Source organism: Hirundo rustica, chromosome 1 (assembly GCF_015227805.2).
Source record: "Hirundo rustica isolate bHirRus1 chromosome 1, bHirRus1.pri.v3, whole genome shotgun sequence".
In the NCBI taxonomy this organism is placed as follows: Eukaryota; Metazoa; Chordata; class Aves; order Passeriformes; family Hirundinidae; genus Hirundo; species Hirundo rustica.
In genome coordinates this window covers 61,229,984-61,244,733 of record NC_053450.1, presented here as the reverse complement: position 1 = coordinate 61,244,733, position 14,750 = coordinate 61,229,984, and the positions used below count along the sequence as shown (strand labels likewise).

The 14,750-nt window shown below is 46.9% G+C and overlaps 1 protein-coding gene across 1 annotated transcript in view; it reads right to left on the bottom strand.

Annotated features, from left to right (window-relative positions):
• The window catches only part of LOC120763355 (partitioning defective 6 homolog gamma-like), a 65,328-nt gene extending 52,996 nt beyond the window's left edge, over positions 1 to 12,332 (bottom strand). The window contains exon 1 of the mRNA XM_040086570.1: positions 12,210 to 12,332. Coding sequence (XP_039942504.1) covers positions 12,210 to 12,281 — 72 coding nt within the window. The 5' untranslated portion in view covers positions 12,282 to 12,332. The remainder of the gene's footprint in view (positions 1 to 12,209) is intronic.
• Positions 12,333 to 14,750: the final 2,418 nt, after the last annotated feature.

The window sequence follows — 14,750 nt, the reverse complement described above, 5'->3', positions numbered from 1 at the left end:
TAGGTGATTGTCAAAAAAAAAAAAAAGGCAGAAGTAGGAGGGTGTGATTTGGCATAAGACAATAGAAAATGTTATAAATCCATGAAGCTGTTTTAAGTAAGTCAAAGTGACTGAGAAGATTTTAATGGGCCTTATTTCTGATACTGGAAACAAAATACGCAGTTAAGAACATGAGGGAAAAATGTGATCTTCTATTTAAGGGAATTAAAATAATGAAAACAGGCATCTAGTCAGGCTAAACAGCTTAAATCACCTTTCTGGTACATTTAATGAACTATTTCAGATGATATAGTATGAGTATATATGTACGAGATACACTGTTCCCCAACCGAACGTTTAAAACGGATCCTAACTCACTCTTGAGCACATGGAACCACAGCCACAAATCCAAGAACAAGTAAGGCTGTAACTAGGACCTCATGGAAGTTCTTATTTGCAAAGTCAGCCAATGCCAGGGCTAGAAACCAGAGACACAAAACAAGCGCACAAAAGAAATAAAAAGGGAGAGAATCTTCTCTAGACAGTGTCTTCCTCAGAATGGACTTGCTTAGAGGTTCTCAGCTGTTAAATCAACTATACATGCAAGTCACTCTGTTGCTGAGACTAAAAGTATGAATCATCACCATAATCATCCTCAAGCAAAAAGGATAAAAAGAAGCCAACATAACCCTACTGGCTTTGGGCACAAGCGTGCTCTCAAATTACTTCCGCAGTTATGAAAATCCCACTCTTGAGCATCAAAGCCTAGTTGTGATCATCTGAAAGCTTGTTTAGTCAAATTACGCTGCTCGTTTGCAATATTAACTGCTAGTTCCAGTTTGGATTTCAGAGTGCCCATCCAAATGCACAAAAGGCAGACAAACCACAGCTGGTTCCAATGGAGGAAAAACAGTTCTCTTTTGTCCTCTACCCCCTACTCCTCTCCAGAAGAATCCGAGTGGCAACTTACTTCTGTGGACACACTTCAAACTGAAAAGAAAAAACTTCAAGCCTTTTTATTTAAAAAGCATCCTAAAGTTTTCTTTTTCTTAGATTCAAACTAGAAAAAGCCATCTTCAAGTGTCAAGTTTAACGCCTACGTACATGACAAAACTAAAGGGGCAGGAACAAGGTCTAAGTCTTGCTTAGAGCTGCATCCACTGCTCCGCACGCCTGAACAGGAGCAGGACTCCTCGGGATTCCCTTAGCCAAAAGGCCGGGGCGCTCAGACGCCGATCCCAGTGACCATTTGCTCGCCGGACAGCTTGCCCAGCTGTGGTGAAGGGGAGGCAGCGGCTGCGCAGGGGTGCCCCGGGCAGTACCACCCCCACCCCACACGGCACCCTGGCACCCAGGGTCTGCCGCGGGAACCATCCGACCTGCTGCGCCCCACGCAGCCGAGGCACCCAGCAGGCACCCAGCAGGAAAGCAACACAGAAAAGGACAGAGCAGAGGACTAAGGATGGCTACTTGCGCTTGGCTGGCGTGACCCAAAGCTCAGCTGAAGCTGCCGTGTGAGAAGACAGCTGGCACAAGGGCCGAGCCTCCCAGCCTAGCCCCTGCATGCACGCTGGAAACTACTGGGTCAGTGGAGCCTGACGCGTGGGAATGCCGCTGCGGGCTTGGGGCGCTGAGCTCTGACAGGAATGCTGCGCAGTCAAATTGACTTGTTCACATGTTCAGCCTCAGGAAAGGCCAAGAGTCAATTCCATTTGCCTGGCAATAGCACAATGGTAAACAAACGCGAAAGGTTTCACTTGTGCTTTCTGTATGACCCAGCTTTTTAAGGCAAGGGAGCTAGAAGGTGATTCTGTAGATTAGAAGGGAAGAATCAAGAGATATAAGCAGATAATGAGACTGACTTTCTTTTTGTTTAAAGGTTAGTACTACCGTAGTAATAGTTTAGCTGATTTATTCACCCTGTGAATATACACAGGCAGCAACCATTGTCAGCAGGTCTTTTCAGAAGAGGGGGAAAAAACTGCTTCAGCTCATTCATCATCCCTAATGAGGCCGATAGAGAGTATCACAGTAATAATGGGGTTTGCAGAACCACTCAGCTTGGAGACCGGGTGCTCTGCATTGTATTCAGCCAGGATTTCAAGATAACATCCATCGTGTATCGTACAGAAACTACAAATTCTGATAGCCAAAACGACTGATCTGCTTCTCTAAGTCACAAAGCCCATCTTATCATATCCCTTCACAGAAAGATACACAAGGACTGGTGTCTGCCAGCAAAGTTTCTGCTGGGACAATACTGCATTACACTGTTTGATAAACTAACAGTTTTAACAAGCAGATTAGTTTTCCATAATTAAGTAAATTACTCAGGCCTATATAACTAATGCAAATACTGCATCCAGTATTGCAGAAGTCAGTGGACAGGAGGAACGCAGAGAACTTAAAAAGAATGTAGTCTGACAGAGCTTATTATGACTGAAAAAAACCCAAAACAAACAAACAAACACTTAGAAAGAATGGTACATTTTGTTTCACAAAAAAACCCTTTGTCCCAAGACCCTCAAAGTATCAGCCAATCTCAGTATTTGCTGTCTGCAGTTTGATGACAAAAAGCACACAACAAAATGCAACACACCAGGCAGGAACCCCGAACAAAAACAGATGCCCAGCAAAGTGTTCTGATAAAAGTTGTGTTAAAGAAGGAAGACACAGCTAGCTGATCAAAACTTACATAGGCTGATCAAGAGCAATCAACTGCTTTCTCTGGCTTTTTTTCTGGCTAGAGGACACAAGAGGTCAGAGGAGATGAGGGAACAGGATTTTGAAGTTTGTTTACTTAGACAGCTGTTATTTTGTGAAATTAAGGAGTTCTTTGCAAGCAAAAGAGAGCAACTTTCTTTTTTCCCTTGAAATTTTAAGTTTCAAGATGTTTACAGGGCCAAAAATGAAGCCCTATGTTTATGAGGTGCCATCCCTCTGGTTTATTGCTGGCTTTGAAATCAGGCTATTGTAATAAGAAGACATCAAAGAGCAACATTTAGCAATAAACATGAATTACATTAGCCACCTACTTCTCTCGTGAAGTAAAAAAATCAAGAACAGAAAGAAAACTAAACACTTTCATCCTTGCATAGACAGTAATTTCTGCTTACATGTGAGATTTTCAAAACTGGGAAGACCTAATCAAGGATGCTTTATCAGTGACAATGAGCAGAGGGCAAGAAAGAGGACGAGGGAAGACAATGTAAATGGTTTTGTGCTTGCTGACTTCACCTGGGATTTCAGAGCTCTGCTGTCACATTCATGTCTGTTTCTCTGTTCCCTTTTTCTCCCCCAGTTACATCTTCCCCAGCTCACACAGCATTCTCTGGCTCTGCTCCCAGTCTCAGAGTGGTTGTCACTAGTGGCAAGAAGCCACCAAGCAAGGAGATGTTCTCTGCAACAAGTTCTCTCTGCAATGGCTTGCTCCAGAGCAGCTCTGCTTCCCTAAAATGATCGAGCTGGTGGGAAGTGTGAGATGATCTCATGCTCTGCTCAGTCCCCTGCTCACATCTTGCTATTTCTTCCAAGAGAGAGTCACAAGAGTGAGACAGCCTCTCTTCTACTTGTCCTTCATAGAAAACCCATCAGGGATAGAATTTCACTACCTTGTCCCCCAAACTTTTTTCCTGATTGACATCATGCCATACATCTATCCTTCTTCCTTCTATTCCCTCCTTTTAACTCTCCCAGAAAAACAGAGCCCTGCTTTAGTATCTTAAATGCTTAGAATAGTTTTCTCTTACCAAAGAAAATCAGCGGTTCCCCTTCTTTTTCCTTCATCTTTGACTCAATGTTTCACATCTCTGCTTTTCCTTTGAAGAACAACCTTTGTAACTCCTTCAACCCTCTCCAGGGGTCTGCAAGGCTCAGTTCAGGACAACACTTTTCCCACTTCTGCGTATACTTGGAAGAGAAATTCTCTGTTCCCACCACCCTCAGATAACCTTCTTCTCATGAGATGCACCTCGCATTCAGTCTCACAGAGATCTTCTCACAGATGCTCGGCTGTCAGCTCAAGGACAACTTAAAGCCAAGGTTACCCTTTCCCCTGCCTCACTTACCTTAACTTCACAATTTTTGGGAACTAGACCACTACACTGCTTATTCTACCTCAGTGCCACATGGCAGTCTGTGAAAACAGTTATCCACAAACCCAGTTTTACCAGCCTGTTTGTTTGGAGCCATCATCCCTTTCTTTGCCAGCCTTGCTCCAGTAGTTCCTCTCCTGTCAGGTCACCCATGTAGCTGCTTTCTCCCAACCATCTCTGTCACCACTGCCTCCAAGCACTGCCAGCCTTTCTCACTGTCTCACCTCCTGATATGTAAATCCCTAGTGTTGTTCTCCTTCAAGATACAATAGTTTGCAGGAAAGCAAAGCCCTTAAAAATAAATCTGTGATTGAAGTGCCAAGTCTACCTTTACAACAGCAAGTATCTTCCTTCCAGTCCCCTGCATCTCTGGGAACAAACCAAAGTCTGTTTGCAAATGACGAACACCGAGATGGTCCTGGATTTTCATGCAACACACGGTCCATCACAGCACAGAGCTCAAGCACAAATGCAGCACAGGATGCACACATCCATGGCATTGTCACCATCAGCATGAGGTAGAAAAAAGAAGATTTAGCACCTCGCCACCCAGAGGGACAAAGCAATCAGGTCTGGTCAACACTGTGATAAGCCTGTGAGCCTAGCTTCCTGCACAAAGGCAGCCCTGCCCTACAGCAGGTCTCCAGCGAGAGCAAACCGCTTTCGGAACATTTACTGAGAGGTATCCACATGGATACAAGAAATCTGTAACCAGTAATGGCTCTGGCTGGTTTCAAACTTATTTAAGACTCTTTTAGCTGCCGCCAGAGGTTTCCCCATGAGCTCGGTGCCAGCAACAGCTGCAGAGAAGTAATTTGATGCAGATGCACGCACACCCCCGGCCAGACCTGAAGAGGGACTGGGAACAGCTGTGCAGGGCGGAAGCAGGAGGAATGGCACAAGGATGGGTGGCCCAGGGGCTGGTGCACCACACCCTTCCCCAGACATTTCTGCTTGAACAAACTTCGGGCATTTCCAATGGGAACGGGAATACCGCTGTACCGGGAGATTCTGCCTTCACTTAGAGGGAGGCAATGTGTCCCAAGGTATATTTCATCTTTTAACTCCTGGCCTGCCATTGGAAAGGTAATTAGAGGCAAGCAGCGAACCCATGGAAAGCCTTCCTTGGATCCTAAAAGCTCAGATTAAGTGCACACAAAGTCTCTCACAAAGGGAATGATAAGGGAGGAAGGCACTATTAACTGCACCTCTCAGGAACTCCTTGGAGGTGGCTGGTCCTGGAGCCTGTTAGACAGAGCCTCCACAGGTATTTTAGCCTCACACGGGAGACATTCCTTTCTGACGAGGATATAAACAACATTTAATTTTCTGAGGTGCTCTTTAAAGTTGAAAGGTCCATTGTTTTCAGTGTCCTTTTAGGATTGTTTCAGTGTGGTGAGACTAAATTTGAGGAGACTACTCACATAAGACAGACTGGCTGGATGGAGTTTTAAGCAAATCAGAAATTTCCAAGTTACTAGACTAAGAAGTATTACAAACAAGAGAGAAGCTGGAGGCAGGATCAAGAATGGGAAAGCATGGGAATACTGGAACACAAGATAGCAGCATTTTGGTCAGTGCCAACCATCCAGTTAGCACAGCTGGTACCCAAGCCCATACCAACATTCTTGCTTCAGGAACATTGCCGGAGGAACTACCGTCTTTCTGTGATAAGGCAGACCCGAGACGACATCAAGCCTGAGCACCAGAGCATATCTTCCACCACACCATGCTCTGTGACACCAGGTAGCTCAAGGTAATGTTCCAGCCTCCTTTGTATCTCCTAGAGGCACTACTGCTCCCACGGTGCCAGAGCACAGGCCAGACAAGAGGGTTACACTGTGCTGGTGCTCACTGCAGCTGTCACCTGAAGAGAATTGCTCACAGACACTTGGCTGTGCCACACTATTCAGCTGAAGGGTTTGGCCTCTCCTCTGTGAAGGGCAGCAAGCCACTGCCACGGCTCAGCTGAAAGCTGTGGTCACTTTCTCTCATGTCACCTAGCAGACAGACTTAAGGTTACTGAGTCCACTATGATCGCTTCAGAAAGCTTTCCTACTATGAAAAACAAAGATTTGCTTGTAATGAGAAAGGAACCGGGAGTTTAGTAGGTGCTATTTAGCACATCAGAATAAGCACAATACCTGCTGTGAAAAGCCCAGCAAACTGGGAGGGAGAGGAACAGAGGCAACACTTCTTAAGAGATTAATGTTTACAGTCTCTTTCTCTTGACATGTTTTGCAACAATCCAGACCGTCTCAAGTTGCTATTACTGTGGCACACTGTCTTCATTTGAGAGGGGGAAGCACTGTGGTTTTCTGAGTCCGTGACACATTTGGTTTGCATATAATCGAATATGTTTTCAAGCTCAAGAACAGAAGTTAAATGAGATGGTTACAGGGCTTTTTACTGCACCTATTTTAGTTTTATGCCAGGTATGACAAGTGTGACCTTAACTTGGAAGAATCTAAAGTAGTGCTTAAAAACTTTAAGCAGACTTAAAGTCTGTTTTAACAGTCTCCTAGTTTAAACTCCTGTTTAAACTAGTCTCCTAGTTTAGTGTTTAAAAAGAGCACTGCTTTTTGATCTATTTTGAAGTGTGCTACACATGGAAAACTCTTCTTAAAACTTCAGAAGGCCTGTACAGCTTCAGGGTTAGAGTGAAATCAAAGTACACAAGGCTGGAAAACACAATTTGTAGACCTCTCTCAGTTAACACCAGACAGTGCAGAACCAGACCTTTAAAATCTCTTTAGAGAGGGCTATTAAAAGTAAGCTTGCTCTTACTGCTTTTGCTGCAGTTTCAACACTGCTTGATGCTGCACTTTATACATTTCAAACACACAATGCGTATACAGATACTGCCATGGCTGAACAGTCATGTGGACATGCAATATCAGCACCTTTGGCAGGGGAGGAGATGCAAAGGGTTTAAACCATTGATCTTCATGGAGCAGCACAGGCACGCTTCTTCTAAGAAGGGGGGGAAACACGTGAGCAGGACAAAGCCCCCACAAGCTGTTTGAATGCTACGTCTATGGCAGCTGGGCAGGCTTGCTGAGTGCTACATGTGCCTCAGATCAAAACAGTCGTTCAGCTGCTGGTGACTTTGTAAGAGCACAGATGATCCCAAACACCCTTTTTGTCTTTGAACACCGTAACAGTATCACGTCTACTCAGGACACATCAGAAAATGGTTGAAAATGTATTAATGATCCATTTACGGCACCCATCAAAACACCAACATTTAATGAGAGTCAAAACAGGATGGGAGAAGAGAGCATAAAAATATGGTTATAATTAACTGGTTCTATTTATCTTAATGGGTCTGTTTATAGTAGTAGGATGCTAGTCTCATTATTGTTAATTTGTAAATCAGTCTGCAATGCCAGAAAACATGACACTAAGGCAGAAATGTGACAGTCAGCACGTGAGTCAGGTAGCCGTGCTTTTACAATCCTCAGCCGCTATCAAAAGTTCCATTGTCCCAGTGGGTTCATCAGCAACAAAGGGTTCTTTTGCAAAGCACTTTTATCAGGGAACAACGAGCACATTTAGCCATCTTCGAAATCATGAAAATTAATCCTTACTAGTACATACAGTTCACAGGAATTCATATAGTAGTAACAGAAAAACAGTACTCTGCTGCTTTCAAGCCAAAAACATGGACCTGTCAGTTTCAAAGTGAAAAAAACCCTCAACACATACTTTCACAAACAATTCAAAGTGCTATCATTTAAAGGCCAGAGGCAATCTTATACTTCTACTGTTCCAAAATATCTAAGAGATTGGAAAAGAAATACACATTTGGGCTGATAGTTGCCCTCCTGTTTGAAAAACTGTGTATAATATTCAAGGGAACAAAAAGTAAAATCTCCTTTCACTCAGAGCAAGACAAAAGAAGATTGGCTACATGGAGCTATAATTCAAGAGAAGTTCCATCACTAATGTAGGAATCCCTATTTTAAAAGCATTTAAATTTTGTTCTTCTGTAGGCTTATATTCATGGGCAAAGAAGCCCGCAACCTCTCTGTAAAGCTAAAGACAGGAAATGAAAAATAGGTTAAAAACTCTGCCTGTGGCCACAAGATCCCAAACAAAACAAACACAAAAAGCCCCACACATTGCAGGCACCGGAGCTCTTGGCAAAAGGGAAAAAAGGGGAGAGAAAGGGTCATCTGGAAACCTTTTTCAGAGATTAGAGGTAGTTTCTTGAGAGAGGACAGATCCTTCACTTGTCACCCAACAGAGCAAAGGAGCTAGTGAGTACTAGACACATGAGAATACACAGTTGTTCTAAGCCAGCAAGATAATGTGTTTTCAGATCCTGTCTAAAAGGGCTGAAACATTAATCCTGAGCTACAGAGACAACACCTAGATAAGAACTGAGCTTCTCATTTATTTTGTCATGAAAGACGGGAGAGAAGGGCTAAGGTGTAATTACAATTCAATTAATATTTTCTTATGACGTGTGCCAACTTCTAAGCAGGTTTCTCTTTACCCTCCCTCTTTTCTATCTAGCAAGAAGCTTTTAAGTGTTTTGATTTTAAGGCCAGCTCTCTGAGGATGAGGCAGAGGAAGTGAGAATGCAGGGAGCCGGACAGAAGGGGACTTCTTAAAGCAGAAGACTGCAGCAATTTCCACCACTGCCATGTCTGAAAACAGAGGTGTGCACAGATGGCAGAGGGTTTTCCCCTTCAGTACTTGCTGCAGCAAGAGATCCATGAAACTTTTGTACCACCTTACAGTCACACAGAGAAGAAGTGACCTGGCATACACCAAAAGATACAACACGGGTGCCACAAAGCTCATCCTTCTGCCACGACATAGCCAGAGAATATATCACTGCCAGTGTCCCCACCACGTAGTCACAGACATGAAAAATCCACAGCCACAAGAATCATGAGCTGAAGTGTGCTTTGGGCCACGTTCCCAGCAGGGGTGATGGGTCAGGCTAGGTTCAGCAAAGGTACAGGCTGGTTCAGACCCGCTGAAATCCGATCATCCACAAACCTCACACGTCTACCGGACAAAAAAAGAGGAATACCGCCTGCAGGTTTTGGCCCTCTGGCACAAGAAGGATGTTGAAAACTGGAATGAGTTCAGCCATCAGGATGCTCCCTCCTCCTCTTCCAGCCCCCTTCCAACACACAGATATATACACACAAACTGTTTTTAACAACCCTCTGGCACACATCAAGAACCTTATAACTTAAGGATATTTGGGGATTTCCAGAGAAGTGTAGTACTTAGCACTGACAGACTCCTCCCTTCCAATAATCAAGGGCACAAACTGACTTTCAAGAACTTTTTTTTTTTTTTTTTTTGAGAAAAGGAAAGAAATTCAGAAAATCCAGAAAAATCAGATTTCACGGGAGCCATTTCTGAATTGTGACTAATGCGAGACCCCAGCAGGATGCTGGTTTATCCTTAAGGAAGGAACCACCTGGTAATCATAACAGAGGCGGGAATATCAAAACCCCAGCATCTGCAAACTATCTCCCCGCCTTCCAGCACCCCACGACCATTTCTTCCAGAGCTCCTTCTGATCAAACTCAATCTTCAGAGGAGAAAAGCTATTTCACACCTTTGTGTAAAAGCAGCACTCTCTCACACTCAGCTCCTCTGCTAAAAGGGATTCCACCTGCCCACGGACTGCCACTTCCCCAGCCTTTGAAAAGCCACCAAGAATCCCTTGATCCCCGGCCAGCAGCATGCCCCGGCGCAGAGGCTGAGCTGCACCCACCTCCGCTCACCTGGCAGCCTGCGCTCCCAGGCGATAGCTGCAAAATCATGAGTTCTCAGACTCAACTTTCAAGTTCTCAGGCAAGCCCAGACAGGCCTCATACTTACAAAACACAAGCAACTAAGTGTTTAAAAGGTTGACTACATAGGGCTACCAAAAGTAGCATTACTGAACCTTTTGTTTCCCCAGCCTCAGATAGTCCATGCAAAAACAAAAAAAATCTCAACACTCGGTATTTCTAGATGATCACAGCCCGACAACACAGTGTCCCACGGGGACAAGGCTGCCAGCATCACAACCCACCCTGCAAGAGCACCGTGTTTTTGTAAGAAGTATGAGGTTTTTATATGGCACCTTGCCAGGTAATACTGGCCAGAACTTCTCACTGGACCCCCTTCAGACCACTGAAGAGTAACACTGTGAGAGGGAACCTATGAGCTATGCAGGCAAAACAAAACTATCCCGCAATGTCAGCACCGACAGCCTGCAACATCAACAGCCTGGCTGTTATTGTGCCCAAGTCATGCTAACAGTAAAACTCACCAGCACCAGGAAATTCAAGAGCACAGCTTCCACTGACACATGCTGCAGGCTCACAGATCCTCGCTGGGTGCAGGCCCTCAACAGGGTATTTTGAATTTAGACTCTATTTTAAGTTTTCTTCCAAGGCAGTACAGTTCTCCACACTAACTTCTGGGCTATCAGCAGTGACCACACTGAGCTACAAAAGGCCTTCAGTAAACCCATCCCACTCATACAGGTGTATTTTCCTTCCCTCCAAAAATCCACAATCATTCCAAGGCTTACCATCTCCCTATACATTACTCTGTGTCTATAGAGCCAGGCAGGACTCACAGAATTCCTGCAGCTGTAAGGGAAGCTACAAGCTCTTTACTATAAGGTTGCTTTCTAATTGTTAATACAACAAATTCAAGCTATGGCAATATTGAAGTACAAGAGAGAGAATGAACTTAAAAATTCTTGTATGTGGTCAAGGCTTTGGTTTAACACTCAGAGAACGTAAGGGGTATAATTCAGAAAACAGGATCTGGAGTATTTGGGAGCCACAAGGAATGCTGTGGGTGCGTTACATCTTAGAACCAGTAAAAGCCGAACCAAAACTTTCCAGCTATGGAAGCAGAATGGAACTTTCTAGGCCAGTTGAGCCCTTTCAAGTGGCAACAGGAGGTTAGGAAATAAGGGGCTGAACCCACATTTCAGGTGCCATGTTTAGAAATGACTGGAAGTTCCATTGTACACAAGGCACTTCTTCCACTGAAGCCATCTCTGCTCTATGTGTTGCTCAAGGCCATTTGATCTGAATGCAAAAATGGACAAAACTGAGCAGCACCCAAGAGTGAGAGTCCCAAAGACATCCCGTTCAACACCATCTCAGCAGGTGATCAGGGACTCCCGCAAAGGTTTAAGTCATCCGTACTCTTTCCAGCTTACGCTTTACCTACACCTTGCCTATTATATGTGTGTAACACACTGGCTTTCGGGGAGATTTCTCAGTTTTGTTTAAGAGCTACTTATTTTTGCCCTCAGGGGCACAGGCAAGATTTTGATGCGCTGGTTCGACCGAGAGCGACCAAAGTCTCTTGACGAGAGCTCCGCAAGACCAAGGCCAGGCACGGCCACCCGACGCCGTCCTTCGAGGCGGCCAGCTCCGGCAGCCCTGCCGATCTCGGCTCCTTCCCCGGCACCGCCAGCGTGCACAAGCTGATGCCGGTATCCCGGCACGGCGGGGGAAGTTTCCCGCAGGTCTCCCTCCGGCTCCTGCGGCTCGGTCCTACGGCAAGGACCGCGGCGCCGCCAGCACCGGCGGGGGGACCCGGCTCTTGTCCCTCCCGGTCCTGCGCTCCTCTCCTCCGAACGCGTCGGGACACCCGTCCCGCCTACCGGGAGCCGGTCGGAGCACCGGGGGGCCGAAACGTCCCGGGGCGGGGCGGGGCGGGAGCGGCTCCGCCGCCGCCGCGCTTCCCGGTGCCCCCGGGCCGAGCCCCAGCCCGCCCGCCAGGCGAGGCCGGCGGCGCTTCCCGAGCCGCCCCACGAAGTCACGGCCGGAGTCCCCGCGGCGAAACAAAAGACGGAGCAGGAGCGGCGGGCGCCGCGCCGGGGGCGGGCGGGGAAGGGTCGCGCCGCCGCCTCGGGCCGGGCAGGGGCGGCTCGCCGGGAGCTGCGCCCGGAGCGGCGATCCCGCCTCTCCGCCGGCCGCCGCCAGCCCGTCAGCGCTCTGCGGGGCTGAGCCTGGGGCACGGCTCCGGCCGCACCGGGCGGGGAGGGGGAGACACGGGGGGAAGGAGGGGGGCGGGGGGGGCTCCATTCATTTTCGGGAGCACCACGGGGCAGGGGCGCTCCCGGCCGAGGCCGCGCCGCGGTCTGCTCACCTTACTCTTCACTTCCACCGCGCTGCACTCCAGATACCGCAGAGTCTGAGATTTGTTGAAACTCCGGTTCATCTTCCCGGCGCCGCTGCCTCCCCTTCCCGCGCCGCCGCCGCCGGCCCCGCTCGCGCCGCGCTCCGCTCCCGCGGCCACTTTGTTCCCGGCGCGCGCGCGCCAACGGCAGCGGCGGCGCCCGCAGGGATCCGCGCGGGGCTCGCGCTCCGGCTGGGCCGGCGGCGGGCGGGCGCCTTGGGCCGGCGGGACACGCCCCGGACACGCCCCGAGCACGCCCCGAGCACGCCCCGAGCACGCCCCGAGCACGCCCCGGACACGCCCCGGACACGCCCCCGGACACGCCCCCGCGCGGCCCGGACACGCCCCTCGGCGGCCGCGGGGCTCCGGCGCTCCCGGCGGGGCTCCGGCGGCAGGAACGGGTGCGGGAAGCGGCGTGTCGGGCGGCCGGCGGGCTCCGCTGCTGCAGCCGCGCTCGAAGCGCACCCGCGGCTCCCCGTGGCTCCCCCGCTGCCCCCCAGCGCTCGGAGGTGCCCGTTGTGCGCCACAAAAGAGACCCGCGCAAACTTTTCCAGGCGACGCTGATTGTTCTTGAAAGAGGGTTGGGATCTGAAAAGTGCTGCGAGTCATTAATTTGAGACCGCAGATCACCAGGTTTGGGAGGAGAGTTTCCACCACGCCCTCCTTGAAATAGATCGGTGGACTGCCTCCCTCTGCTAGCAGCTCTTGCTAATTAGGTAGGTTATTAATTTGAGAATCTCGAAGGAACTTAACTTCTTTACGTCTTCTGCCAAGGATCTTTTTAATTTTAACAGACCTTTTTCCTTCAGTCAGCATCTTTTAGTCACTGCGATCCTTTGAAAGTGTATTTTTTTCCTACACAATCCTGCCCAAAACATCAAGTCGTGATGTACAGAAGCTCAGGACACGGCACGGACCTGTGCAACCAGTTCTGTCCTGCTCGACATCTCCTAGGATCGTCTGCCCGTCTAAGCAAGGAGCACAAAGTCCTAACACACATCACAAGCCACCCATTTCTTCTCTAGGCTCGCTGGGCAGGTGTCAATGGCAGTGATGGGAAAACCCACGAATTTAGGGGCAAAAGAACAAGAACTGAGTTGACTTTTCATGTGACTCCAAGTAGGAGGATCAAAGCACGTGCCCCAAATACAAACCAGCTCCATCTTATTGAAAAATGGACCCGAAGTGAACATTTGCCGCATGTTCTGGGCTTGCACTGTGTTTGGAAGGCTTGCTGTAAGTTAAACTGGAAAAATAAAGTCTAGAGAGCCGAGAAAGGAAATGTTTGTGTGAACTTGATCTTTTCCTCTTTTCATCTTAGCATGAGCAATGCAGCAGCTGCAGCAGCTTTGCTTTCCTGCTGTGATGGCCAAGGCCAAGCTGTGGAGATACAGCATCCCTGGGGTGCCCAGAGGCTCAACAGCCCTGTTGGGATCTTTTAGTGTAAAGATGGGTTGAAATCCAGCAGCTGGATGTGTATGGTTTAGTGCTTCAACATCTGGAGCAACAAGGCCAGTTCACTGGCATGAAGTTAATCAGTAGCTGAAGGACTGGTCTTCAGTCAAGTTTTTGGGTTTTTTTTTTTTTTCAATTTATTTGGGGGTTTGTTTGGTTTTTTTTGGTGGTGTGGGTGTTTTTTTTGTTTGTTTGTTTTTCGGTTTTTTGTGTGTTTTTTTTTTTTTTTAAAGAAACAAAGTTCTCAATAGGCAGAAGCCAGCAAGCAATTTTAGTCTTAATTTTAAAACTGGTACTTGTGTTTGTGATGCCCATTTGAGAAGTACAGACTAAACTTGCTTGTGTTTTATTTTATGCTTACTTCAGGGAGGGCAAATGTTTCATTACCATCTCTTTTATATTAATAAAGACTCTTCAAACTAATAATGCCTACTGAGTTGTGTATAACCAGAATGAGAATTCAATGACAATTAATTAAAAATATATATACATAATTTTGGGTGAGATAAAAGCTGGTAAGCCATACTGAAATAACAAAGAATGAAGGTATATGTTTCAAAGCATAAAACAGGGGTTTATTTACCAGCAGATCTAAAGGGATTTCCATTCTCCCTTCCCCAGCCATTGCAGATCCTGTTCATCTTTCCACCACCACATGAATAGACAATCCTCTTTTTCTCATCTACCCTGTCTTTGAAGCTAACAGGTATATTGAGGACAAAAATTACTTTATTTGAGGAGTGGAGCTAATTTTTTTTTTAATTATTATTATTTCTTCTATCCTACAAGAATTTACAGATGACAGATTACTGCCTCTCCTTTTTTTTTTTTTTTTTTTTTTTTTTTTTTAAATTTGCCTGTAAGAAATGCTGCTTTTTGGCTGTTCCATTCCTTCCCAATTTTTCAACCTTGCATTAAACAAGGTTTAGAGAAACAAGCTGAATACACTAGTATGAGGAAATATGCTTTTTATACCTCCAAGGAGGCTGCTGCTAGCAAAGGTTCCTTTCAAATTACTTCAACAAAATCTGTTTTCAGCTGTTTTTTCCCATTTTC